This window comes from Scomber scombrus, chromosome 17 (genome assembly GCF_963691925.1).
Source record: "Scomber scombrus chromosome 17, fScoSco1.1, whole genome shotgun sequence".
Classification (NCBI taxonomy): Eukaryota; Metazoa; Chordata; class Actinopteri; order Scombriformes; family Scombridae; genus Scomber; species Scomber scombrus.
Window position 1 is genome coordinate 14,258,569 of NC_084986.1, and position 27,766 is coordinate 14,286,334.

The window sequence follows — 27,766 nt, forward strand, 5'->3', positions numbered from 1 at the left end:
TAGTGATCAACTTACAGAGAATTTAGCAGCTCCCGTAGCCTCATAGCAAGTTTCCAGCTCATTGGTTAGCTGCCCAGCTGCTATTTAAAGGACCAGTGCGCAGAATTTAAGGGGCTCTGTCAATAGAAAATGGAATATAATATTCTGGAACTAATGGTTGGATGTAAGTACATTTCTTCTCAGTTCCAGTTGATGAAATCAAGAGTGATGTTCTACAGCAACTTAAAATTACTTTTGAGTGATGTACTATTATTTTTGTTATTTTTTACTTGTCATAGTAGCAAAAGCACCAGATTTACTAATATGGTTAACAATGGTTCTGTTGTATTCAACTGTCCTGGTAGGTCATGACTGTATGACAGTGAACCAACACGCACAATGACATGACCCTGAAACTGAGACAGTTTAATGGAGTTTTTCCATCATTAACATTATTTACACTTCTGCATTGTCTTCTGTATTAATCGCTTTTTAATACCACAGCTCATCATGCTTGCTCAACAATCAGTAAGATTCTTGTCTTGCTAAAGTATTATAGCATGGCTGAAGACCGAAGCGGCTGACGGCTAACATGGGTCCAGTTCTCAGAAATGATGAAGAAATGACTGAAGTGAGTCATTAACCGAAGAGACAACCGAGAATCACAAGATCATCTAATTTCAGTTTATTTTAGCATCATGACAAACAGAGCAGACATTTGTCACTGACCTTACCACTAAAATCAAAATGAAAAGTAGTGGAATGAAACAAGTCAATACATCTTCATAAAATTGGACATTTTCTTTAACAGGGATGCTAATGGAAAGAAAATGTGCTTTAAAAGGTGTAATTTGGCACCTACACATTTACTAAAAAGGACCTTGCAGCTTCCATTTTCTTGGTAATGACAGAAATAAAGAAATACAAATATTGGTGACATTTGAATCTAGTGTCCATGTTCCTCTACTTATACTAAATGCAACTTAAGACAGAAGAAGAAGCACAGGAGTGAAAGAGCAAGACATTTCTATGTTGAGAACATTTTCGTTTACAGTTGTGGCTACCAGTGAGAAAAAAAAGCTGTTAATAGGCTGGCGTCAATTTTCATTAAGAAGCTTCAAAACAGCTTTTGGAAATGACCGAAGCTAACAGCAAATGGAATGACATGTCGTACAAAAGAGCGGGATATGTTCATTTTGTTGCCTGCAATCCATGAACTTTGTTCACTCCAGCAATTATGATCACATTTGCCACTTCACCTAAGCACCTTTTCAACTAAATCCTCTGAGATGATTGGCACAATGTATGTACAAATTACATTGAACTGAAGCCCCATCAATCGCCCAAAACGAACACGACAGAAAATCAGATGCAAAATTTGTAAACACTTTCCATTTCAACAAAAAAAAAGTCCCCTAAACATTATGTAAACAATGATAAATGTTAGCCCATTTAAACTTTGTTCTATACAGCTTAGATTACATTTGATCTATTTGATTACAATAAGCTATTGATGATAAAGATATTAGTAAATGTTCAGAATACTTAATTGCATGTACATAATATAAAAAGTGACATTGTCATAATTTTTATGCTTATTTTGTGCAAAATGCTTTAGTAAACTATAATTTGGCATTTATGAGAAACCTTAAAAATTGATTTTAAAAAAATCATAGATGGATTTACAGAGAGCCCCCTGGAAAAATCTCCACACAATGTTTTAAGTCATGCTCAAGCTTCCACTCAAACATTCATCTCCACCTGTAATACTGTGCAAAATGATGGGTTCAGCAAGTGCAAGCAGCTCGGCCAAAGCAACCATCCATCAAGTTCTGCGAGATCCTAACACAGTTTCAACCGATGTCTTGTTAAATGACATGCTAACTCCCGAGGCAACAAAGTAAAAGTTAAGGCATCAGACTATTTCTGAAGGCAGTACGAGTGACTGTACCTCAAACGTAAGCTGACAACACCACTGGCATCTTGCTAAGATATTTACTGACATGGCACATTAACAGCATGACACACAGAGGACCACTAACTAAAAGAACATGACATTTTGGTATATAGCCAAGCCAAACATTGATCATCCATATATGTAAGCAGTTGCTTTGTATAGTCTACAGTTTTAATTGCTCGACTGAAATCAGTTTCAACACATTCACTGGAATCTGGGTCATTTTGAGAACTATCCAGCTCTGCTGTATTATCACTAGTGCCAGGTCTAACTAAACATTTGGCTCTCTGGTTGGAAAGGAACATGCAGCCACCAAGGGAAGAATCCAGGATCTAGCAGGTTTTCTTCATCTGTTTAGTTTAATAATATATTAATTTACTTTGTACCTCAAGAATTTAACTGTATTAAAGATCTTCACACATACTGTCAGATTACTGAAACAGTAATCAATGTGAATCAAACCGTAACATACAGAAAGCATCCCTATGTACCTGTAGCGTTGTGTGCTATTCATGCTGCGACAAGTTAAATAACATAGGGATAAAAAGTTTCAATTTGGATATGATGATTGTAACGAAATCATGATGAGCTTTTAGAGTCTGAAAGAAAGGACACCGTCAAAGATTAAATGAGAGCTTAAGGCAGCGATTTCTCCAGGAGGAAGCTACAATCTTGCAGAATCAGACACCTGCGTGATCCGCGGCTCGGCTCGGCTCAGCTCAGCTTGTAATCTTTGTCGTCCCAGTCGTTGACAAGGGGAATGGAGGAGGGAGGGGCAGGGCGGGGATGGAGGCGGGGGGGGGGGGGGGGGGGGGGATCAGGGGTTACAGGTCGTCGTCTCCGATACCTTCGAAAGCGTAGTTGCCGTGAAAATCGTTGCCACTGATGTCATTTGCTGAGTTGGAGGCACTGATCCCTCGGAGGGACACCGAGCTCAGCTTGGTCTAAATGGAATAATCAATAGCATACTTAACACCAGACAGACATTAATTTAGTAGGATCATTTGGGAATGCATTATTAAACTGCATCAATCAGCAGCAGGTTTCGCTTCATTTTGGGATATATGTTTCAGAAAAAGAATGAAAAAAACCCCTAAATGTACTCACTGAAAGTTTGACGATTTGTTCACGATTCGGGTCGGGGGAGTCCTGCAGCCAAATCAACAAACAGTGTCAAATTACCCTGCTGCACATGAGCTCTACAGTACGTGGAAAATGACCAAAAACAAAAAACTATGAAGAAACAAATCATGACATGATGTCCCATTTCTCACCAGTAGAGGGGGAGATTTCACAGCTTGCTGACTGTCTGGCCGGTGGATGGAGCCGTTGTGTCGTTTCCTCAGCATCTAAGAGGTGACGGCAAAATGAAGAGAACAAAGCAATAAATACATGAGTTCAGAAGGAAAATCCTGCAAATTACAATGTTTGCTGAAACTGTAAAATGTAAATAGTCAGTCTTAAAAGTCTGAGTATTAAAATTAAACAATTTCTATAGGATGCTGTCACTTTATTGATTATTAAGGATGGCATTGGAGTTGTGAAGTGCTTCAGTTTTCTCAGCACAAACCTTTTTTATGCTGCCGCCTGACTTCTTCACCATTAATTCATCCACCATAGACTGAAGGCAAATACTCATCATGATAGCCTGAAATCACAAACTGAGAATCAGTCAAATCTGGAATATCTCACACTGTGTTGTATCTTAGTCACGTTAACAATTACAAACATGTTACTGTCTGTTTAACCTGTTCATTAAAGCTTGTTGTTCTCACCTGCTGGCTGGTAATGGTGACCCACTGCAGGCGGTCCTTGCTCATCAGATACTCGAAGGCCAGCTCCAGTTTGACCTCACATTTGGCCGAGCTGCAGGGATTGGTTGTGCCGTTTGATATTGGGACTTGCTGCAATTTCAGACAGAAGAGTGGAAGTTATGATTTGGTGCTTGGCAGGTATTATCATCATTATCTTCGTCATCCTCGACCCCCTGTGTTGTGAGCGCTGTCATCGACCACTGAGGATTTACGTTTAGTGTGAGTCATTTACTGCTTTAGCCTTCAAGCCACAGCCACAGCCTTATGTGTCTTATTGTGTTTAAGCAGCATGAATGAAGCAGATTTTCATATTTTTTCAAACCAAAATCCAACTTAGATTCTTAAGTAGAGGATAAGCTCATTATTCAGCTCCATGACTGGAGGTCCATGTAAGCAGATAAATCACATTCCCCCTATCATACATCTCTTCTTGTTAAACTGCTGCATCACAAATGACAAGCAGCCAGATTTTAAGACGACACACGCTCAGAGATTAACACTGAAGCAAAGAAAGAAATATGGAATTTCAGATGCCTCGAGAAATCCCTAAAGCTCAGACAACAATGCAGCTCCCGGGAGATAAGACCTCATTCTTCATTTATGGAGTCTGTGCTCTTCACAGCGCTCTGACACTCAGACTGAGACTATTTCCTCTGGGATAGCTGTAGCTCCCATGCTAACCACAAACACACACACACACACACACACACACACACACACACTCACAAAGATAATATGTAGAGGAAAAGCACACAAAAACAAAAAGGTATGAGACACGCACACGTTAACTGTTTATACGGGCACCTCAGGATGCAATTTGAGAATCGGCTACGAGGTCGGCTGCAGTTCTGCACCAAGCGAGATGTTTTGAATAGTTTGCTGGAAAGGAAAGGGCTCATTAAAATGACTTTGACCTCTGAAAATGAGCTGAGGAATTAATCATCCTGCTGGACAGAGTGGATGCTCCATCTGTAATCAGAGGAGCCAAGGTGCATTTTAATTTTAGACATGTTGCCATATCTCAGTGCAAATTAGCTTTCAAGAGAATCATAAAAGCTTTCTGTGATACACATGACGACTGCGCCGATCCAACACTGACGGGCTAAAACAGTGAACTCTTTTCTCTGTCTCCATTAAAACGAGGTCTCGCTTCTGTAAATGTTCCATCTTTCTGAAATGATGTGGGTAGAGCTGTGTGTAATGCTCTTCTCAGCTATTCACGGATTGTTCGGGCTTTTCAGATAAGCTGCCTCTTTTCAAGACGACTGGAAGCCGGAAAAAAAATGCTTATTCGAGACAGATCAACTGTGTGGAGTATGATGATTTGAACTGATGCCAATTCTGGGCCACGATGGAGAATTTTTATTCTTTAGACGAGGACTTTGTACTGGAATTTGTGCCAACTGACTAGCTGCAGTCAGTGAGATAAATAAAGAAAAATCAGTAAATTTTCATTTTTAACATTTCATCAGTTTGGCAGAGGAACGGTTTATGTCCTCTTGTGTGGCAAATTGTTTTTTTCTGTGACTGTGACTGACTGAATCTTCTGCCTCTAACAGCTCCTATAAAATAACTTGGGATGTTTTCAGTTGACTGTGCAAGAAGCTGCACTGATTAATTACAATGTGAACCTACAGGGCATGGGACCAATCTGACACATCATGACAGCGTGTTTACTGATCAATTTAGTTACTTGATGACGGTCTAAACAGTAGCCTCAAGCGTTAAACGATCTTTATTGGTGTGAAACCTCTGCTTTTTTTATTTCTTTCCCTGAAGGTCTAAGGATTTATTTTATGAAGTCTACTGATTTGTTTTTATGCTTGTGGCAGTGTGTGTCATACACAGATCATCCTGTGTAGATGCTTCATCTTACTGCATGCCATCGGATTCCTTTGTTGCCAATAGCCAATTATCAGTTTAAATAAAGGATGCCGCACTGTGTGTCTGTGAGGATCGATACTGCACTATCCTTGTGTTAGCTGCTGTGTTTTCGGTTAATTGGACTGATGAGGATAGATGGTGTGGAGGTCAGCACTTTTAGCGAGCAGTGGGAGCAAAAACTAATGTTTGGCAAGACTTAAGACATTTGTTCCTGCTGCAGTGGTGAGATGAGTTTTGTACACGGGCGACTCTTTCTGGCTGAAGAAGGCCTCCAGCCAAAGCTGTCGTGTCTCTACTCTGCCAGCTCATAGTCTCCTAATAATGTGGAGGGATTCCAGTGTGATTATTTCAGAGCTTCAGAGATACGCGCATGCCTGAAGGTGAATTTACTCACCCTCTCTCTCTCTTTCTCTTTCTCTCACACACACACACACACTTACAGAAGACGTGACTCGCCAACACCTCATGCGTGTGACCTTGAAGCTTCCCTCCTTCATCTGTTCGTTGGGCAGCTTGACGTGAAAGTTGAGCTCATTGTTGCCGGCACTGACGATGACTTGGCAGCCGTTTTCAGGGAAATCGGTGATACACGGGTCGAACTTGATATAGCCGTAATACTTGAGTGTCTGACCTAGATGGATGAACTAAAAAGAAAAAAAGAAAAATTAGATGACTAAGTTTTCCACAAAAAAAAAAGTTTTTCTAATCCCTTGAGAGATTAAGTTAGAATTCTCTAATGAATTGATGTAATTAAAAATTCATATGATGGGCAAAACTAGGCTAATTGCATAACAGAATGCACTATAAGCAGTGTTCGCTCTGGTCGGCAGATTTATCCTCGGACAAAGACACTTCCTCACATCAGCTCGATTCATGAGAGACACTGTCAAAGCAGAGTAATGTAGAGATGTCCTTGCTTACTTCTTTCTTGGAGCCTTTCTCCTGCAGTGATTTGAGCTGCCTGTGCTGGTCTTTGTTGACGAGTATCCAGCCTCGCTCAATGTCAGACACTGTCTGGTGAAGCAAAAAACAAGAACTGAAGTTGATCATTCTGCACAGGTGAACAAAATCAATTGTCATTGTTCTGTTTCCCTTCGGTGCATGTGGGAGAAATCACACCCTTAGCCTCTCATGTAAACACTACAAGTCAGCAAATAATTACACAGGAACATGCACAAATGATTGCACGTGCTTGCAAACACTATTTATTTTTCTTTCATTTCCTTTTAAAGCCTCCTCTCTGCTACACAGAGTAAACACTAAGCGGTTCCAGATTTTAATCAAACTAACCGCCCCAAAACTGCTTAACACAACAGATGACAGCTGTTGCAGCAAGGATTATCCGTTATTAATGGGATAACAGAAGAACACAAAGAGGTGCAGGATTCAAGGTGTTGCAAAGTCACAACCAGCTGACACCACCATCAGATAATGGAAGGACACAAGGGGTGTATAAAAGCACTTGGCAGCAAAGGGGACAATCAGTGCTTGATTCAGGGGTCTTGATGTGATGCTGGCACCATGCAATCTCCATAAAACAGATGCAATCATTTTGGATTTTTTTGGTTTCATTTTAAAGATATTTTATAAGACCACTGCTGCAGCAGAAAATAAATGAGAGTGTCTAGTTGACCTAAATAATTCAACCTCTTACCTGGGCATATAGCAAATTCAGGCCAACTCTGTTGTCCATTACATCACCATCGTATGCCATGTCCCAGTAGCTGCAGAAAGACAAAAGGTACACTAGTTTCAATCTGCAATCAGTTCTGATATGATTATGTCAAATATACAGTTCACGTCCAAAGTTTTGACTGGTTTTGTTAGTTTGCTGGAGGGGAAGTGAGTGACATGGCAGAAAGGATCCACAGGCAGTACTGAAGCTCTATTAGAAGCCAGTGCTGGTGCTACTGTGCATAGAGACGTATGGGTGCAGTTGAGCGCAATGTAAAAAAATGAATGACGGTTTACACCACTGTCTCATGGCAAGGGATCGAAATGGCATCAGATCCAAGACTCCGTTGGAAATTTAACTTTTAAAAAGGAAAGATTAGAGAGAAAGATCCGCATTTACTGAGGGGAAAAAAGATTATATTTGTCACTCAGTGTATGATGAAAGACTCACTGTGTATTTATTTATGGGTAGTGGTTTCACACTTAACACAGTTGTCTCTTTTTTTAACTTCCCAAAGCTTGTGGAGTGCTGAATTTTTCATCCACTTCTGCTCTTCTGATCTCATTGTATTCATGTCTCTCAACACTTTACTACAGGCGTGAAATTTAACATGCTGTAATTGCATGACACAAGGGAGGGGTGTTTGTGGATGGAGAAGTTGTTCGAGCAGATGTGAACCACTCCGCCTAGCCACATCAGCAATTCAAAACAGGCAACGAGGGAGAAGGGGGGAGAGAGAGAGAGAGAGAATATGAGTAGCACAATCAAGATGTGTTTATCTGCAAGTTCAATTATTTTTGCTGCATTTGTTTCAATTAAAAATACAGTGACAGCCTTTTCTGTGACACATGGTCTTTATTTTGAATTCTCTTAATGCGTACACAAACAAATTAGCCACAATGATGCAATGTGAGCATATGCTTGCATAATACAGCTGACCTCCAAGATATACTAGGAAGTTCATATGAAAGTTTTAGCCAAAAAGAGCTTTTTCATTCATTTCGACCTGATCCTCTCCTGGATCTCATACACTGGGGGTCTGTTTTTCCTCCACCTCCACTTGTTAGTTCTACATTCATTCTTCCTTCAGTGCTCTACAGTCCACAGTGAAAGTAGGTCAGGAGGACTAAGGATGCGTTTCATTAGTAGTTCCACTGCCCCTCAACCCTCGGTATTACGTAACAGCATACGTCGCACAGAGGCCACTTGGAGAGCAGAGGGAAAGCGGGCGGTGGGATGAGGAGCGGAGGATTTAAATGGAATGCACTTGCCCTTGTAGTCAAGAGTCACGACGCATCATTGGCCTGTTATGTGTGCAGCGCTTTATTGTGCCTTGCAGGTACTTCTCAATAACTACCTATGCTTTCGATGAGGCAATGGCATTTCCTTCAGATGATTGCATTACATCAGCATTTGTTTAGTAGGATTGTAATCTCAAAAATGTCTCTTGTGAGCTTAGAAAAGAAGCATAAATCTTTTTCTTTTTTTTAATTCATCTCAAAATATTTGAACAAAGGCAAAAGAAAAGTTTGTTGACAATTTGATCACTAATAACAAAAAAAAAAAGTTCTCGTTTTGAGCCTTGAGGCGTGTGTATCTGCCCTCTTCTCATTCCGCTTCTTCGGAGTACAGTTTGCACAAGTGGATCTATTCTACCCCGCTTTGCAGGGGGGCCTATCTGGCTGAGGCTGCAGAGATAGGATCTGGCTAGCTGGTGGAGGTGGAGGTGGAGGTGGAGGTTTTCAGGGGGGCTCTGGCAGACAGCTGGCTGTGTTGGGTTGCTCTTCCACTGTGCATGAGACAATGAGCACTAGAGGAGATACGGATGGTCTTGAGCCAACTGCTGCCTGTGCCCCAAGCAGTTTCCCTCCAAACCCATCATCCACGCTAGTTAACTGTTGGAAAGAAACAGAGAACGAGATGAAAACATACAACAATATAAAATGCTTTCAAAATCTTATGCTACAAATGCAATTAAGTATGATGACAAACACGACATGTCTTTATTTGTAATAAATCAATTAATATGTAATATAAAGTGATTAGCCAGTTTAGAGGCATATTACATCCCTTTGACAAGGGCCTGATTGGTGCATCTCAACCTAATAAGGAGCTTTGTTTCTTCTTCTGACCCTTAAATACCATAATAACATAAACAATCACTACTGCGTGACCTGCTAACATGACTTTAATGTGAATTGGTGTTCAAAACAGCATAATTCACTTACTAAGTTTATATAATTGGGAATTGTAAAATTATAATGAAGTAATTGCAGAAAGCAAATTCCATAGCATGGAAAAAATTGACAACAAGATTACTGTGATTATCTGGACATTGTTACTTACACATGTAGACAGTTTGCATTCCTTCCGTCATTCATTGTGTTTCTTCCAATCACAAACATCTGTTTTAAATTCTGTAAATCAGCAGCTCGTTGACGTCACAGTGGAAATGAGAAGAAAACGGTTTATCTGCAGCGCTGAGTGACCATTGTTGATGACTCGTTCCCTCAACCCCCGAAGGGTCGATGTCACAAAGTTCACTTGAGTTTTCAACAGTGTCATGGTGCCAGGGAATGTTACCGAGGAGAAGTCAACGAGGACATGTTGAATGACCGATGAAACAGCCCAAGACTTTCCTTCAGGCAGAAAGAGGGTAAACATCCTGTGTACCTCAGTCAGCAGGATGCAGTGTGACAAAAGAGCAGAAACGAGGTGGTAGAAGAATGAAGAGTGGAGCAGTCACAAAATTGAGATGTGAAGAGGAAAGCAGCATTTTTATTTTCCATTCAAAGTTTTTATTTGGGCATTTCATCCAAACAGATCTGCTCAGATTTTTTTGGACATGTAGCTCATTATGATGATTGCCAATTCGGCGCAAGTAGTGTATTTTTAGTTGCTGTGTGTGCAACGTTTTCTTTCTGTAAATATCTCGGGATGTTCGGCTTGTTAAGAACGGGATTTATTTAACACAGTACAAACAATCCTCCTTTTTGGTCTCAACACATCCATCCATCCATCCAATGTAAATCACCCTCAAATAAATTCTCAACCTTAAGTAAAGACTGAGCATCCACACAATCCAATCAAACTGTCCTAAAGAAAACTGCCTTTGTGAAATGTGGTGTTCAAGAGACTTTATCAAGTTGAGACTTTATCCAAACATGTGGTGGTTAAACTTCATGGGATTTTTTAAGGCTGTATTTGTGTTATGAACGTAGCCATTGTTTTTTTGTTTTTTTCCTGTCTACCCTCTATGCACTCAAATGTATCTATGTCAAATCTGCTAGATGTCATGTCTCAAAACATCTGAAAATAAAGCTATTCAGCGAACTAATTATTGAGGACAAGTTTAAAAAGTATGAGTGTAAATGTTGACCTGTCTGATTTCTGGGTGTCTGGGTTGTGATTCCATTTTAATTTATAATACATAATTACTATTATTATATTACTTTTTAATATGTTCCATGTCTTCTACATGGATCATTAACTGGTGAGGATGTTAATGTTTGCTTGGAAGATACAGCTTTAGACTTCATCCAGTTTAATTACAGTTTGACCAGTTAAAAGATACTGTGATGTTGGTTGATAGGTTGGTTGTTGTAGGTATTGTCAGTTTATAGACTTTAACTTAGAACTGTAATATGTGCAAAGAGAATAAAACAAACTAAAAACCACAAAAACTGATCACATTATAAAATGGATTAAGCAACAGTGGATTCATATTCATTTGACTTTTCCGGGCCGACAGTCAAAAACCACCAACTGTCCAGTCATGATAAGTGTTGTCCTTGGCAAAATAAGTGACTCAGGTCTCTTTTCTAAATGAACTGCCACTTTACAGAAGATGATGAGGTCAGATAAGGAGCCTGTGGTTAGGCATGACACTGTTCTGACAAATAAAGGACAAGTGCACCACTGCAGATAAGAAAATAAATGAGTAACTCCCCAGGAAAGTAAAAAGAGTGCCTTGCTAGTCAAGTGAATTAAATTATACCAAGCACAGCAGACACACTGCTGACTAAAACAGAAATATTTCACCTGCTTCTTCACCGTGAGAAGAAAAACAAATATTCCCTCCCTCTCCACCTCAAGCTTATGTGTGGTGAGAGCTCTGGCGCAAAATGGCTGCTGTGCATCACCCTAGTGGGTTTACCTCCCTTCACTGTGAAGCGCTCTGATTACCAAGATAAAGCTCTATTTAAATATAATCCAATATTATTATTATTAAATACTCAATGGAAAATGACTCAAAGCTACGATTACATATGGGAGAGAGCTTCTTAGAAGGGAAATGATTGAATTTGAAGTCGTGATGTGAGCAGGTGGTTTGTACCTTTTCCGTAGGAGTATGTGAAATTCAGAGCTCCGTAGGCTGGTGATGGACACATAAGGCAGCTCAAACTCCTGCAGCTTCCGCACGACTGAGAGGGAGAGACACACAGAACAACGGAAGGAGAGAGAGTAAGGAACATGTGCAGCAGTACAGTGAAGTCCCAAGGACATTTGGATAATGATGGTAACGACAAACAATGACGGATGGGAAAATCTTGGATGGACGCCAGCAGGGTGGAACTTTTTGTCTGTGTCTGTGTGTCTGTGTGTCTGTGTGTCTGTCTGTGTGTGTGTGTGTGTGTGTGTGTGTGTGTGTGTGTGTGTGTGTGTGTGTGCGTGTGTGTGCGTGTGTGTGCGTGTGTGTGTTCATATGCAAAGAAAAGAAAAGATAACGGTCTGCGTTTCTGTCTGTCCACAATCATCAGCTGTTGCATTGCAGCCCATTCCCTGAGGAAAGTAAAAGGGCTCTCAGGTGCTGCTGCTGGGTTTTAAGACATCAGTAGCTACACACTAAAAATCAAATGACTAAACAGCGCTTTTAAAAATGGTCCTTTATGGCCACAGATGTTGTGCACAGGAAGCAGAAAAAACATGCTGTGTACTTTGATGTTGGAAATCTCAGCAGGAATATAAAACAAATACAAACTGAATGCTTCAAATGTTTTTTTGAATATTATTTGGCAAACTAAATCATCAGCACTGTTCCTTCAAACCACACTGGTTCTTCTTGACATGTCTTTGTATATCTCACAGCGTATATTGATTTACACGCAGACTTCTGGGAAACTTACAGCCTGTCAGAAAGGAACTGAATTCTTCCAACCATCCAGTTATGTCAATACTCCCACCACCAGTTGTGTTTGATCCCAGGCTTGCTGCGCCAGATTTATTCTAGCAGTCAACTCATATTTAACAGATGGATCTTCTCTGTCATACTGCTACGATTTTCAGATTTTAACTGTGCCAAGAATACACAACATGCCTGTAATATTTTGCAAACTGCGTATAACTCAAAGAATGTTGTCTCTGGCAGGTAATATAACGTCCGACCCCTCTCATATTTTATTTGAAGAATATCAGCTTTTGCCATCAAATGGAAGATCTAGAGTCCTGCAGGCTCGGCTGTACAGACTACAGCATTTGTTGTTCCTCAGTCTGTCAATCTGGTAAATCGGAGTCTGGGTTCTAAGTAGGCCTCAGTTTTCCTGTGTAGACTAAGCACTGAATGTTAATATTCATAATGTCTGATGTAATATATGTAGTGTAGTATTTGTTGTGCTGTTTGGTTAAATGTTGTGTTTTGTTACTGATGTAAACAGTGTTCTTCTTGGGATGTGAGACAAATTTCAGAAGACTATTCTGATAACGAAGTGAATCAAATCAATATTTACAGATTCCTCCAAGTTCACCTGGCACCACTTTCAGTCGGGAATGGATTTGGCATGAGGAGAAGGAGAGAGAGGTAGGGGGGCATTTGGCAGGTGGAAAGTGAGAAAAGAGAACCTCTGGGACTGAGGGGGGTTCGACCCAACAGGGCTGTGATGGAATGGAAAAAAGGGGGGAATAAAAATTTTGAAGAAAAGGAAACTGAAACATCTTAATATGGAAACAGACGTGCATCCTGTGGGACTGCTCGCAAAAGATGATAATACTGTAATCTACAATCATTTACAAAAGCACAATTTAATTGATTATTTTATGTTGTCTTCTGCCTGTGTGTTGACTTTTAAAGTTTCATTTTGAGTGGCAGTAGTAGCATGTGTGGTTGGAAGTAGGATAATGGCCAAATAATGGCCCGATCACAAGCTAGCTTGTCAAAACAAAGCCACTTAACAGTAGCAAGTAGAGCTTAAACCACAACAAATACTGTACATTCTCAACCCGGACACACTGCATAACTCTAAACACTACACCACTGTTTTGCATGAACCTGCCAACAAACACACAAAGGCAGAATCTGACTCTCACTGGGTTTGCACCTAATAAATGAATTCTAACCAGAGGAACGAGACACAGCTCTCATGAGGCGCATCAGTTCTTCTTCTTTAATTAAACTACAGTACGTCTCCAAAAAGTCAGACAGATAAACTGAGCTGTTGGATTTTTGCCAGAGCTGACTTTATGATTCATTGTGGGGAATTCAAGATTGAAAGAAAACTAAATTCAAAAGCTTGACATCACAGAGGGGAAAAAAAGATTGTCTTTAGCCATGAAGAGATTATTCAGTACAGCTTGACAAAGGTTTTGATTCAATTTATTTCAATTTTCCATTTGTGTCTTCTGAATGACCTTGCCTGTCCTGATAAGTAGTTTATATTTACATGTTATCCAAGAGCTAAGTGTACTTAACATTTAGTTTTCTGTGACAAACAACATTGGTTATCTGATGGTTTACAGCTTTAACATTTGAAAACTCCTAAAACCCAAGGCGCCTCTTGTCTGAAAATACATTCCAATGTGAGTGATACAAACATTAGGGACGGCTGTGGCTCAGGAGGTAGAGCGGTCGTCCTCCAATTGGAAGATTGGCGGTTCGATTCCCGGTTCCTCCAGTCTACATGTCGATGTGTCCTTGGGCAAGACACTTAACCCCAAATTGTATGAATGCGAGTGAATGGGTAGTTTCCTCCTGATGTGCAGGTTGGCACCCTGTTTGGTAGCTGCCTGCCATCAGTGTATGAATGTGTGTGAATGGGGTGAATGAGTTGTAGTGTAAAGCGATTTGAGTGGTCGAAAAGACTAGAAAGGCGCTATATAAGTACAGTCCATTTACCATTACTGATCTACTTCATTGGATCTTTCTAATAAATAAAAAAAAAAGTGCTGTATTTTTCTTATTCTGTGAAGGTTAGCTGTTGTTTAACTTACATGTTAAACCTCCATCCACACCCTCACGAACAAGGAAGAGACTGAAGTAACCCACAAGGTCGTCTGGGAGATCAAGCTTTGTGGCAACAGCCTGTGGAGGCAAAAGAGAATCAAACTCAATTAATTCATTCCTTCATCTCATTTTATGTTTTTCAGCAAGATGTGAGAAATTAGGATAAAACTGATTGTAGACAGATAGCAGAAAAGAAACAGCCCATGTTGAAGTGGAAAAAAGGGAAATCTTGACTGAAGATCAGAATATTTAGTAAATTAAAAACTGGGATTTAACCACAAACACACTTAAAACTACACTGGAACAATCAGATACCTCATTCATCCTGCATTCCATCTCTGTATATTATGTGACATGTTTCATTCCCTTCACAAAATCAATCTTACAGTCACATTAATATGACAAACTAGCCCACAGTCCCCACAATACTCTGTTTGGCCAATAATCCCATTCATTCCTACAAAGTGTACCTTGTTCTCTTAGGTGTTAAACAGGACTTATATTGACTCCTTTAGATTTAAGAAGGTGAATGCGATTTGTTTGTGCAACTATGTTGAACGGAAACTTGAATGTTCTCATTTGGAAACTAAAATTAAACATGAGAACTGAAACAGCCAGTAGTATCAGATAGTTCCTGTAATACACTTTTAGTACAGAATACTTTCTTGACATGAGAAGGTCCCACTGATGACATTTCTAAATCGTTTCCAAATAAAAATGGTTTTCTCTGCAACAACCCTGATGTAATAATCAGTGTTTGGTGTTTTTCGTTCAGTGGAACCATTTCTTCTTTGACCTGTTTTTAACTCATTTTATTTAACTTAAAACAGACACAAATGCTGTAAACATGCTGTTGAGAAAGCACAGCAAAACCTCAAAAAATCTGGCATTTCCAAATAACACAAATAATCAAGCAAACACGCACATTGAGAAACGATGCTGTGATTAAGATATACTGCTGTAAGAGCTGCTGTGGTGACCAGAAGTTAACTGTGGTTAAACTTTCAAAAGAGCACTTCAAGAGCACTTTTAACCAGCTTGATTTACAGCCAAGAGCGTCAAAGAACATCATGATGAAACACAGGGATGTTTACTGTGATGTTATTTTAGAGAGTTTGCGATTGTGAGCTAAGTGTGTTTTTATGGTCAGTCAAGAGCATAGGTGAAGTGGATGTACTAAAAGGCTAAGTCGCCACCTATAAAAATAACTTGTTTTGAAATTGGTCAAGGTTGTCTCATTTTAAAAGTATTTGCCTCATTCCTCGTTATAATTGCTAATTTTATTGTTCTTCTAGGTGAGAAAATCTCTGTGATTTGACATGTTGCTGTTCAGCGTCTTATGCTTTATTTTTCCCCTTCCTCATTTTCAATTTGTTAGATCCCCGACTTTATAAAGTCCTGTGAGCGTTGTTTTAGTGAAGAGGGTCTATATAAATGCTGCTTAATTTGCTTACAACATTTATTGTCTGTAAAGCATCAGAGCTTACAGAGAAGCCTACAGCAATATAGCTTGCCTGAAGGGAGTCCAGGCTGGTGTCTGTCAGCACTGTTATGAACAGCAGAGATCGAATGCCTTTAGTTAAACAGACACTGCAAAGGTCGATAACACAGTAAAAACTTTAAATTAACCTTATAAAGACTGGTGGCCACTTGCATCACGCAGCATTAGCATCAGCTGTAAAGATAATTGTACATTAATAGTATTTTGCCATATACTAAAGCGGATTATCATATTCAGTGTTAAGTCTCTTTCTACAGGCAGCAGATCGGTCGATTGAAACATGAGCCATGGTGCACTCTGGATAGCATCCTAATCACACCTCTAATCTTCTTTTTATACAAGTGTTTGGCTGTTTAATACGAATCAAAATCTACACAGGGTCTGTAACTAAGGACACTTACATCAAGGACATCCTCAGTCTGATCTGAGGTCAGGATGTTGACTGTAACCTTCTGACCGTTGGAGAGACAGATGTCTAGAGTGACTTCTTCTGTGGGAATCTGCTGCGTCTCCTGTGGGAATGACATAATACACAACAGGCTCACTTTCACGATTCACGAGTAAGCTAAGTGTTTTCATTCTTGTTGCTCAAAGTCACAAGAGAAGAAAAATCTGGGGAGTCAGAGTTGAGGTGAATATCCTATTGGACAAACACAAAACGTACAAGTTAGACTTCTTTCAAAGCAGTCTGATGAATCTGCTAAACTGTCACCACTGATATCGAGAGCAGCTGCAGCATTTCAGGGGTCGACTTGAATATTTCAGTAACAAAATAATCATCAAATCATCTTGAGAATTATTGTCAACTGAAAACAAGACATACTCTACATCAAGAATTGGTTGAAATTAAATTAAAAATGACAATATGAGAAATTGTGAATTAACTGGTTACAAAAATAGGAGCCATATTAATGTTTAGCCTTCACCAATTATAATTAAGTCCCATCCATTTACTTTACGACTGTCAGCTATTGTCATTAGTGTTGCTGCGCTTGTGCTTCTGTTCACGCCTTAATTGAACACAAAAGTCAATGAGTAAGAACTAAGGAAACTGAACTGCCAAGAGCTATGAATATTTCACCACTGTATGTAACAGTTATTGAGCTGATAATAAGAAATATGAAATCTTAAACTGGATAACCCCAGCCTCTCCTGTCCCCAGGCAGTCTGTCACCACCTCTGCTAAATCATCTCTCATCTTCCCTGTTCCCTCAGCGGGGGGCCTCCATGTGCATCCCTGTCACTAAGGTGCAGATGAAATGACAACACCGGGTGGTAACTCATCTCCTATTCTGCACCTGCTGTCCTTGCTGTACATAAGGCGCTGGGGAGGGTGGGGGGGAATAAACGCAGGCTTTAATGAGAGAGGAAGACAGAGGAAGAGAAGCAGCATGGGTGAGACGTGGCTGCAGACTGATGAATCTGTCCATGAAGGTTATTGGATTTACAGCCCTCCTGGCAATGCAGGTCACAGCTTGAATGATGACAAATCCACTTTGCTGCTTGGTATGAATAAATCATTACCACACCATCAGTTTGAAATTGCCTCTTCTGTAAGGTAACAACAACAAACCACGCGTTTTTACAGCCTTGTCCTCCACTTATAAAAAAATCTGCCTGAATTTTGGTGCTGCAGAAAGACCTTTTTGGCAAATCTAGTGGGATGAATCATAAAGTGGCATACATTTCCCTCTTTTTTTTTTTGATCTAATGGTTCAAAAGGATACAGCTCCCACTCCCAATGTAACTATATTTGGCAAAAGGTAGCTTTCTCCTGAGTTTCATGTCTGATGTAATCATTTCACCAACCCAAAACCCGATCTTACACATCTAATCAACGACTTTACAGGAACAGATGACACAGCCCCAGAGTATGTGCTGCCACAGCGACAACCCAGAAAACAGCCACCTGATTTAAAACACACTGCCAAAAGTGACTACTGCATCAGCCTTTTGGCATGCACTAGTAATTATTCTTGTTTAGTTTGATTTGTTTTTATGTTTAAAGAGAATTAAAGAAGTAGGCCCATCATGTTGAAGAAAAGATGTCATGATGTTATTTCATAGCGAGCAATACCATGAATTTATTTCAAACTGTTTTAATTGTTTATTCCTTTATATTCTGTTTTTAATGTTTAAATTGAAAAATAAATTAGGCTATAAGAGCTTGATTTAAACATCTGCTAATCACTTTAAATGTCCAGAATCCAAACTTTGCATCACATGAAGCTGTCTTTTATTGATTTTTGACTGCTCAAAACATGTTCCCATGACTCTGCCGCCATCAACTATGTTAATGTGGTCAAAATCATCACTGTACACTCATGCAAATGGATTGTGACTGCCAGTTAGTCAATATAAAAAATCTAAACAAAAAAAACCACCACCAACCTGCTGTGCTTTCCTTAAGAAGCTGTTGAACATCTCGCTAGCGCCAAGCAAAGGATCCTGACGCACTGTAAAAAAACATGACAAGATGTAAAGACCGATGAAAATTACAGACACCGAAAAAGCAACATAATGACAAAATGAGTCATATCGCATAGTTCAGAGGAATGCAAGAAGCAGCGGAAGTCAAGAGTTTTGTTTCCTGTAGAATTGATAAATCAGCAATTAGTTAAGGGTGTTTTAGTGGATGTTATGTAAACATCCTTAAACAGAGCTATTTCCTAATTCTTAATTTTCCTCTTATCATGCAACTTGATTTTGCTGTTGTGACATGGGCTTGACCTTTCAAAACAATTATAAAGGCAATTAACGATGCATGTAAAAGCTGCCCTTCATGAATCATCTGGCAGAGGGTCAAGCAACTGTAAATTATTACAGCCTACAGTTTCATTATAACCAAGGCCCCAGACTTGGTTAATAAAAGACTTTCCCCTTTTGTTCTCTGTTGAGGCAGCTTTCAATTGCAGTGCAGTACATTTAATTAGCTGCATTGTAACTTTGTATGACAATACGACAATGTAAGAGTGTGTATTTAGTAGCCTATACACTATTGTCCTTTTTACAAATTACTCAAACAATTTGACAAAATGTCAAAGTTCTGTGAGCCATCTGCGTCAGAGCAAATTGTGTTTGTGGCAGTTCATTTTCCATAACTATGTAAAAGCCATGATGTAACCAAGTCAACTCCTAGCCAAGAACACCCTGTGTGCGTATGCTCCCAGACTATGAGCAAATACCCACTCGAACAACGCTTCCTTGTTCTGCTGTAACTGCCAGTGCTTGAGAGGATTAAAACAAACCCCTCCGCACTGCTGCCAGTTCCACTTATTCATTTTCATATGTAGAAAGTTCACCCTCGACCCATTCACAAAATTTTGGCAACATGCTAACAAACCTCCCAAAATGGGATATGAAACTCCAGTGGCATTCGAAAACAAGACTTGGAAAAGAAACTTTTCAAAACATTCATGAGGCATTTTCACAAAAAAAAAAAAAAAAGCAGCTTCACTGCTGCTGTAAACACAACAAAAACAGGAATTATTCTTAAAGACATCCATCTTTTCATTCAGAGAAAAACTGGAGTATCCATCTCTCGAGGAGGTACATTATCATGAGAATCCAAACCCATAAAACTTTTACACACACCTACCAGATCTGAATTCCTGAGTAAAGATTTTTTTTATCAGGTGTGTCAGCATAACTGTGGTGTCTGGTGAGGCCTTGGCTCAGTGTCCCAGCTCACTCTGTACTCAGATCATCAGTTCTTTTGTGGAACTCTTCAACTTTTATGTGGCATGAAGAGATCAGTGTATGGCTGGACTCCCCGCAGACATCAAGCCAACTCATTCTTGTGATTGTTGTGGAGAAGCAAACATTTCAAGGAAATTGTGTTTGTGCTGCAATGTTACACTGTTTCAAAGGCAATGTCTTCGTTTGTGTTTTTTTTTTGGGTTGTTTTTTTTTACCCCTTTCGCAACATGAAAAATAAAATCCCCCTCATTACTTTAAAAGGAGAAGAGGTACGTGCGCTGCAATTCAAAAGAACAGCATCTCATTTAAACACTGACAAAACCAGCCATATTGCAGCTGGAATTTCTCGACCAGAAATGAAATGTGAAATACAATACAAGCCATCTGTTAAAAAAAAAAAGTCCATTCAGCATGAATAACTTACCAGCCTGCATGTATTTCTCCAGCTGTTCTCGTCTCTGTTCAACCTCAGCAGGAGTCAGTGTGAAGATCTTCTTTGGAGGGAAGGCAGGCACCACGTTGCTGCCATATTCTTTCTTTATCTGTTGGTGCAAAACACAAGAAATGAAGCTAAACAGAGAGGTTGCAGTGCAGCAGGCTGTACAACCTGTACTTTTCTGCTCTTGACAACAAGAAGAAATTGGGGAAAAGTCAGATGGCTAGATTCTACTTTCTATCTGTGAAACTACACGAGTTTATATCGTTAAACTTAAGAACTCAAACAGAGTATCAGTCTCTTGAATTAAAGAGTTGTGCATTCATTTTTCTGAGAGGTATATTCATGCAGTTTGAGATGAATCACAGGTTTATTTTAAGCTCTGTTTCAATGACTGGTGCTGGAGAGTTTCCGTGCATAAGTCACACACACAGACACACACACAGACACACACACAGACACACACACACACACACACACACACAGACACATCTGGAACCTTGAATGTCTCGTCATTCCAAGTTTACTTTGTCTTCCAGCTTCTTGACTCATTTCTTCCCATTTTCTATCATCTGAGGCCTGGTAGCTTTGAACCGTGGAAGTCTTAAACTAAGCCCTCGCTGATCTAAAATCACACATCATAACGTTGTTTAATTTTAACCTGCTTGCAGCTTGAGGCAAAAGCTGCATATCACACTCATCATTAAGTACATCATTTTTAAAACCCTCGGGTCCTGCACATATGATACAACGAAGGAGGACCACAGTGGCTGCTGGAGGGAGAGAGGTGATTTTCACCTCAACATCCTGCCCTTTGGTATTTTTCAGCACATCAGAGCCAGCACTGGCTACACATACAAATCAGTGCTCATTCACCCAGACTGTATGTGCTATAGAGATACATCAGGGTCCCTTGAATCTAAGACAGACAATTTAAACAGGATCTGGATCTAGCAGAGGTGTGGCCTTGCTACAACTCTCTACACAAGGGAAACAATTAACATTCAGATTTTGTCAGCAATGACTGAGTATGTTTTGGGGTCATTCATACACCACAGGAAGCACTTTAAGATTCGACTATGTCTTCCCCACACCCTGTTGCCAAGCAACGGCAACTGTCTGACCAGATAACACTGTCTTGGGGATAGCCAAGTTTGGCCTTTGCTTGCTTCTTTATTAACTTGAGAAAGCTGGGGACTGGGCAGATATATAAGGATGTGTTTTATGCTGGTGTATACATTTTGTGGTACAAAGAACTCGCAGGTCGTCAGCAACAATAATCCACCTCTTAAAAAATGCATCTCCCTCTTTGAGGAGTACAGTCACTTCCACCGACAGCATTACAGAAAAACAAGTAGAGTTTCCTAATAACAGCTCACTCAGTTAACTGTGGCTCTGTGTAAAGCTTCACTGAGGCTTAAGACCAGGAAACTCTAGACTTTCCGACAACATTTCTTTCTCAGATTAAGTTCCTTTTCCCAGCAGGTGAAGTGAAAGAAAGGCCAAGAACATTCCTTCCATGTCACCCACCCCCTCCAGCCTCCTCTACAATACCGTCTATTTACATGCAATGGTTTGAAGTCCGGGAGGAAAAAAGACCACAAGACGTCAAGCCACCGTGATTGTGATTCAAACTGATGGAAGGCTGGCATATCGACCGTGCAACACAAAGACGAGCGAAAGGTCACATTTGGTGGCTGTTGTGGCATTTAAATGGCAGAGCAATTTGGTGCACGGCGCATGTAGACCTGTCACTTCTGGTCCAACACATATTGACAGCACATTAGTAAACAGTGATTGTGTAAGGCTTACCTGTTCATGGAGGCCAAGAAGTTGACTGTAGCGTACCCGACAGTGCAGCACACCGTTGACGTGGATGTTGTAGGCCTGTGGGAGAGAAATTCAAATGTGAGGAGGAAGACTTTAAAGGTCTGACAATGTGCTGAGGGAACGAACATCAAAAGCTTGCATCGATCTGTTTGAAATGCTTGTAGGTGGAATCACAGACACGAAAATGCCAGCATAAAAGACTCAAATATAGTCTTAGTATAGATAGAAATATTGTTAAATGTAAAATAATAATCTGTCTTTATCTACACCTTTGCTAAAATACTTTTCTAGTTGATAGTAATCTTGCCGTGAAACTGCAAGTACAAAAATCTGTTCACATCCTGTACTTTTAGCATGTTTCACTTGTGATTTCACTCACAGGCACATCAAAACAACCTCAGTCTTGCTGCATATCATCTCACCAGTGATCGTTTCCTTGCTCTGTTGTCATTAAAAGATCAAACAAATGAAGTGTGAATCAAACCCAACTGACTTCCAAAGAGGCTGCTGCACATTTTCCAATCTAAACAGCTGCTATGATTAGGCAGACGAAAATGAATACGGAGAGAAAAGGCTCACATGAGCTCATATCTTTTATTTCACTGAGACACCCCCCTGTTTGTTTTGACAGGAGTTATCACTGGATACTCCCTTCACTAAACCACTATTTGGACTCACCAATTACATAAACGTAAATCTAGCTTCATTAAGTGTTAGGAATGATACTGAACCACATGAAACAAAGTGAAACAACAAATGATACTTTAGTTAGGATCTCAGGAGAAGAAATAAAAAGCTTTTAAGTTTACAAAAATGCAGCATCTCTTACAGAAAAGCACACTTGAACTGTAAAACAATACAATGTTTTCTACACGGTACCACAAAACTATTCAAACACCAGCCAAACCTGCCACACACAATACTGAAAGTGACTTTTATTTGTTTTGTTAAGATAAAACAGCTCAAATATAAGACACAAAAACCTTATAACACGTGATTAAAATCTGTAACAGCTTTGGGGAATATTTTGTTAAAAAAAACAGTAACTGGCTGCTGGTGATTCCTGGAAAATTTGATACAACATAAAAGAGTTTTGAAGACCACACTGTTGCACAAACCATTCACTACTACCAGGGTTCAAAATGAGGACTAATCCTGACTACTACAAACAATCCTGGTTTAAGAATAGGGATCCAAAAAATTGGACTTTTTGCCAAGATTCAATGTGCTGATATATTCCATCTCATTTTGGCTGACTGTCGATGCAGATACCTATATACGCTCATATTTTTTCCCACCTGGCTGAGGCGTGCAATCACAGATCCACAAAGACAATAATTATATGAAGGAGAAACTTGGGAGGACTGGAGTTCAGGAGCTCAGCATTAAAACTTTTATGAACCTGCCAAGTGGGTCAAGCAGTAGTGTTTTCTTTGAGTTTATTAGACAGACAGAATTAATGGGTATAATTTAATATCTGGTTCACAATACAGACAGACAGAAGCAGAGAGTGGTGGGAATGCCGACCATCAGCCAAAAACATTTTTTTCCCCCCGAGGTGCTCCTCTGTGGACGGTCCCGGTACTTCCTCTGCAGGCTCCACTTCATTCAGTTGGAGCCACACAGAGAACCTGGGCTAGCTGAGATGCCAGCATGCATGAGTGGAAAAAAGCACACATTTAGCTAGCCTCCTCTAGCATCTCAGCTAGCCAGCCTCTCCATGTGGATCCAACCAGAGCACTGACCCCCCGGTTTGTTATTCAGGGTAAAGTGGGATGAAGCAGTGGGGTTGTGGGTCAGCTGAGTGAAGCAGAGCCTGCGGAGCAAGCACCAGGACTGTCAGGGTGTAACAGTCCACGGCAGAGGAGAAGGTGATAAATTGACCAGTCATAATTATAGAAAATTTCATTTTGGGTCGATGCCAATATTTAATTTTAAAGCTTTTATCTGCCAACACCAACGACATGCCAGTAATATCATGCATCCCTATTTATGATTATGACTTAACTCTTTTGTTTTAGACAATAATACTTCCTCCCTCACTGGCTTACTAATATCAGCTTCCACCAGGCTGTGTGCAGCTCTGGACCTGAGTGAGAGGAAGTGCGCTATGTATGCTTGTTGAAGCGATTTCCCATTTGGGTGTCAAGGCACAGACTGTCAGTGCTTTAATCTCCTTCACCTTCTGTCTCAATGAATATTTATAGTCAACATGGTGGTGGGTCATCTGTCAAAACAAAAAGTTTTACAGATTCTTAATCACACTGCTGCATGCAGTTGCTGGTACCACTGCTGACCTACACAAGCAATCGATAGGACAAAAGAAAAAAATACAAACCAAAACTTCTAGAGGGAAAGAGGAAAGCTAAAGAATTTGGAGGAAAGCCAACAAATCAACAGTAAGATGTGTGCAGGATCCATGCAGGAAGGATGAGTATGCAGAATGTTTGGCTTTGTTCGAGTTGCCCCCCCTAAAAAAGCAAGCAGTTCAATTAAGGGACAGTTTAACTAGGAGTACTTTGTGGCTCTTAACACATTAATCTCAATCCCAGTGTAACCAGTATCAGAACGACCTGACAAAGATAAGAGCGGGATAAAAGTGTTGTCTAAATGTTTGAGTTGTCAAAAACCTGGGATTAAAATGTTGTTAAGCGTCAGTGAGCAAGTGTTACTCAATTTCACCGCTGCTGTTTTCCAGTTGCACAACACCTACATGTGAGTTGTACTGTAAAATGACCCTGAAGTTCTTATGACCCTTCATTCTTAAGAAATGTTTTGCTCATTAAGAGATGAATGCGGATACAGGTGTGCACGCATGACCAACATGCTTGTAAACCTATAAATAAAAGCAGATAAACTTGTTCATATCTAAGCTCTAACTCTCTCCTAAGTAAATAGGTCACTGTAACACACTGTGAAAAAAAGAGAGAGAGGAAGGTACACATCTACTAGACAACAGGAAGTGTGCATGGCCAAAAACAAAGATTTGTCTGTGCTTGCTCGTTGAATAGCACCATATTTAAGAAGAAGAAAAAACAACTGCAGCCCTTGTTATTCCAAAAAGCCCTGTGCAAACTCGGCAGAATCTGTGGCCTACTGGTTCCAAGGTACACAGCCCATCTATCAGCATTATAATCAAGCAAAGTCCCTTCCTGTAGGCTGGTTACAGGAAGGTCACAATGACAGTCACACGCCTGCCAGCTGAGGGGTGAAAAGCCATCCTTTTAAAGTCCCCACTGCTGTACAGGCAAAAAAAAAAAGTGCCCAGCTAGGTAGAAAAAAAGAGGTGACACGTATTGACTTTAAACAGTAAGAGTAGGCGTTTGCAGAGGAGGAAAAAAAAGTGACAGATGATCAATTTCAACTAACAAAGTATATCACTAGGTTTCATTTCAGAAGCGGTTTCTGTACTTCCCTGTGGAGCAGGGACACTGAAGACAGACACGTTCAAATATTAATAAGCTTATTCCAGGAGTTTTGTATTCTTCTTCTTCTTCTTTGGAGCACATGGAGTCAAGATGGGAAATAGTCATTCACAGGTGTGTGACATTGAGAGCAGCTAGGGTGATGTCACATGGAAATCAGATGTTGCAGATGTTATTACTAAGCATCTGGAGAGTGTGAGAGAAGCTGTGTCCTTCTATAATGCCTACAACTATAGCCCTAATGCTCTACATGAATCCAAGATTATTTGTTGTGCTGGTGTTAGTCATTATAAATAGCTGACAGAAAAAAATAAACTTGAACCCAAGCTGTTCCCTAGCAACATGACGACTTGTGCTCGTGGACGGCCCCGGCATGTTAATTGACACATCCACACGAATGCTGTTGTCTAAATCATCAAGCTATATACAAACAGAAGATGTGGTTTTGAGTTGCCAGTGCCTCTTAGGATCAAGACTGCCACACATTAGCACAAATGTGTCTGTGGCTGGTGTCCAGTGGGAAACATCCACAAAAGGCTCAACATGTTTTATGCTCGTGATACTTCACTACAGATGTCCTTGACCAACCTCCATGAATTATACTCTCTGAACATTACAGTGCGTCTTTGCCAATGTGTATGTCAAGGCGACACGAGCAGTTTTACCTTTCAAAAACAATGGCTATTCAGAGTGCTTGAGATAAGGCATAAAAACAACATTCAAAAAAGACAATAAGAGTGAAAGAAAAATAGACACACAGTTAGTGTCAGGGATGCTGCTATACAACCAAGAGAGACAATAGAGCCACACATTTCTTCTCTTGATATGCTGTCAAGACATGGCTGTGTTTTTTAGCCTTGGCTGTATTTTCATTTCTGATTAACAGGGAGGGCTTGTGATACCATAGTGGTAAGCCTCAAATTTCAGCAAGGACTGAATGCTGACTCAAACCTTTAAAAACAAGAGACTTTTGTTGTGAGGTTAAGGTGAGGAAACCGGAGCTCAGGCCACACTTGAGTTTCCTCAGGTGGCTCTGACACTTTATGACAACCGAGGCCACAACGTTGCAGCCAGTGCAGCATTCAGTTTGTCCACAGCACCATAGCTGCCATGCAAGATGAAGTTGATGTTGAATCATCATGAGAGACAGAGGTGGCGGCTGATGTTTTCAACTGCGTCTTACAATTATACTCAAGTCCAGGCAGGTTTAAGCAGAGGTCAAAAAAACACTTTTGTCCAACTTCCTCAAGTAAATCCAGATTATTCATCCAACCCAGCTGCACCCTTATGAAACATGTTTATTGCATATGGGATTCAAGTTAGCATTTTATGGCTTTGTAGCTAATTTCTTTGTTTTGATTTTGCTTTAAGCAGTTGTTTGCCTTATGGCGACACACACGGGTCGTGCTAATAGATGAGGTTTTCACAGACTATCTGGTAAACAGAAACTCATGCTGCATTGACATTAGCCCGACCTGTGGCCAGCTGAAACACAAGCTAAGTGAAAGCAGGTAAAAACAAGAACACAAATGTTCATGCTCACCACATAGGTTGATCCATTTTCGCCCGAACGAACCTCCGTTTCGGGTATGGAAAAATGCATTTTTAGTTAGTTTGTTTTTTAGCTCGTAACACAGACGACCAAGAAGTCCTTCAACGGCACCACAAACAGCTTACGATGGAGAATAAGACACCACAGTTTCACCCACAAAGTCCACTGCAGTGACTGTCGGCGGTGACTACAGAGGAGGAGGAGGCATTCACGGTTCACCCACTGGTTTGGAAGTCCGGGGGAAAGCGGTGGCAGGCTTGGGGAGACTGCTGACGACTTTATTATGTGGCCAACAACTCATGTACCAACTAGCCTTCGCATAAAACTTCTCCCACGTCAGTGTTAAACTTTTCTCACTGCCGTCCCCGCAGCAGCCATGTTGCAAGTGTCGAGTAATTACACCTTCACCCCGCAAGCGTTTAAAAATGTCTTGTTTTTTTTCCTTCAACCACACTTTTACGTAATGCGTGGTACACTGCCACCGCTCACAGTTGAGTTTCAGCGTTTACAGGTAACTCTCTTCATCAGCGCAACCAGATGAAGTTTCGGGATGAAAGCTGCAGTTGGTTCCTGCAGACCGCACAGCGTCGCAGAGCCGTCGGTGAAACCTTTTCGAAATGTGAGGGAGGGGGGGACAGTTGCACTTGTTGTGGTTTTGCTTGTTTTTTCCCGTCTCCTACATCTGCTGACGAAATATCTGAACGGCATCCACGGACGTACATAGATAAAAGGTGATAGAAACCGCATAAAAGCCCAATGTACCACTGGCGTTAAGCTAGGCTGTGTGTTCAGTGTATC

General features: G+C 40.4%; 1 protein-coding gene across 1 annotated transcript; it reads right to left on the reverse strand.

Moving 5' to 3' along the window:
• Nucleotides 1-649: 649 nt before the first annotated feature.
• Nucleotides 650-27,748, reverse strand: snx17 (sorting nexin 17). The gene is made up of 15 exons (XM_062436899.1): nucleotides 26,960-27,748; nucleotides 21,974-22,048; nucleotides 20,150-20,267; nucleotides 18,418-18,482; nucleotides 16,428-16,538; nucleotides 14,513-14,603; nucleotides 11,646-11,733; nucleotides 7,289-7,358; nucleotides 6,556-6,648; nucleotides 6,075-6,278; nucleotides 3,712-3,840; nucleotides 3,507-3,584; nucleotides 3,211-3,285; nucleotides 3,044-3,085; nucleotides 650-2,880 (listed from the first exon to the last, which is right to left on the reverse strand). Exons 1-15 carry the CDS (start codon nucleotides 27,017-27,019, stop codon nucleotides 2,761-2,763), a joined length of 1,419 nt encoding a protein of 472 aa, XP_062292883.1. The 5' UTR covers nucleotides 27,020-27,748; the 3' UTR covers nucleotides 650-2,760.
• Between the last annotated feature and the right edge of the window lie 18 nt (nucleotides 27,749-27,766).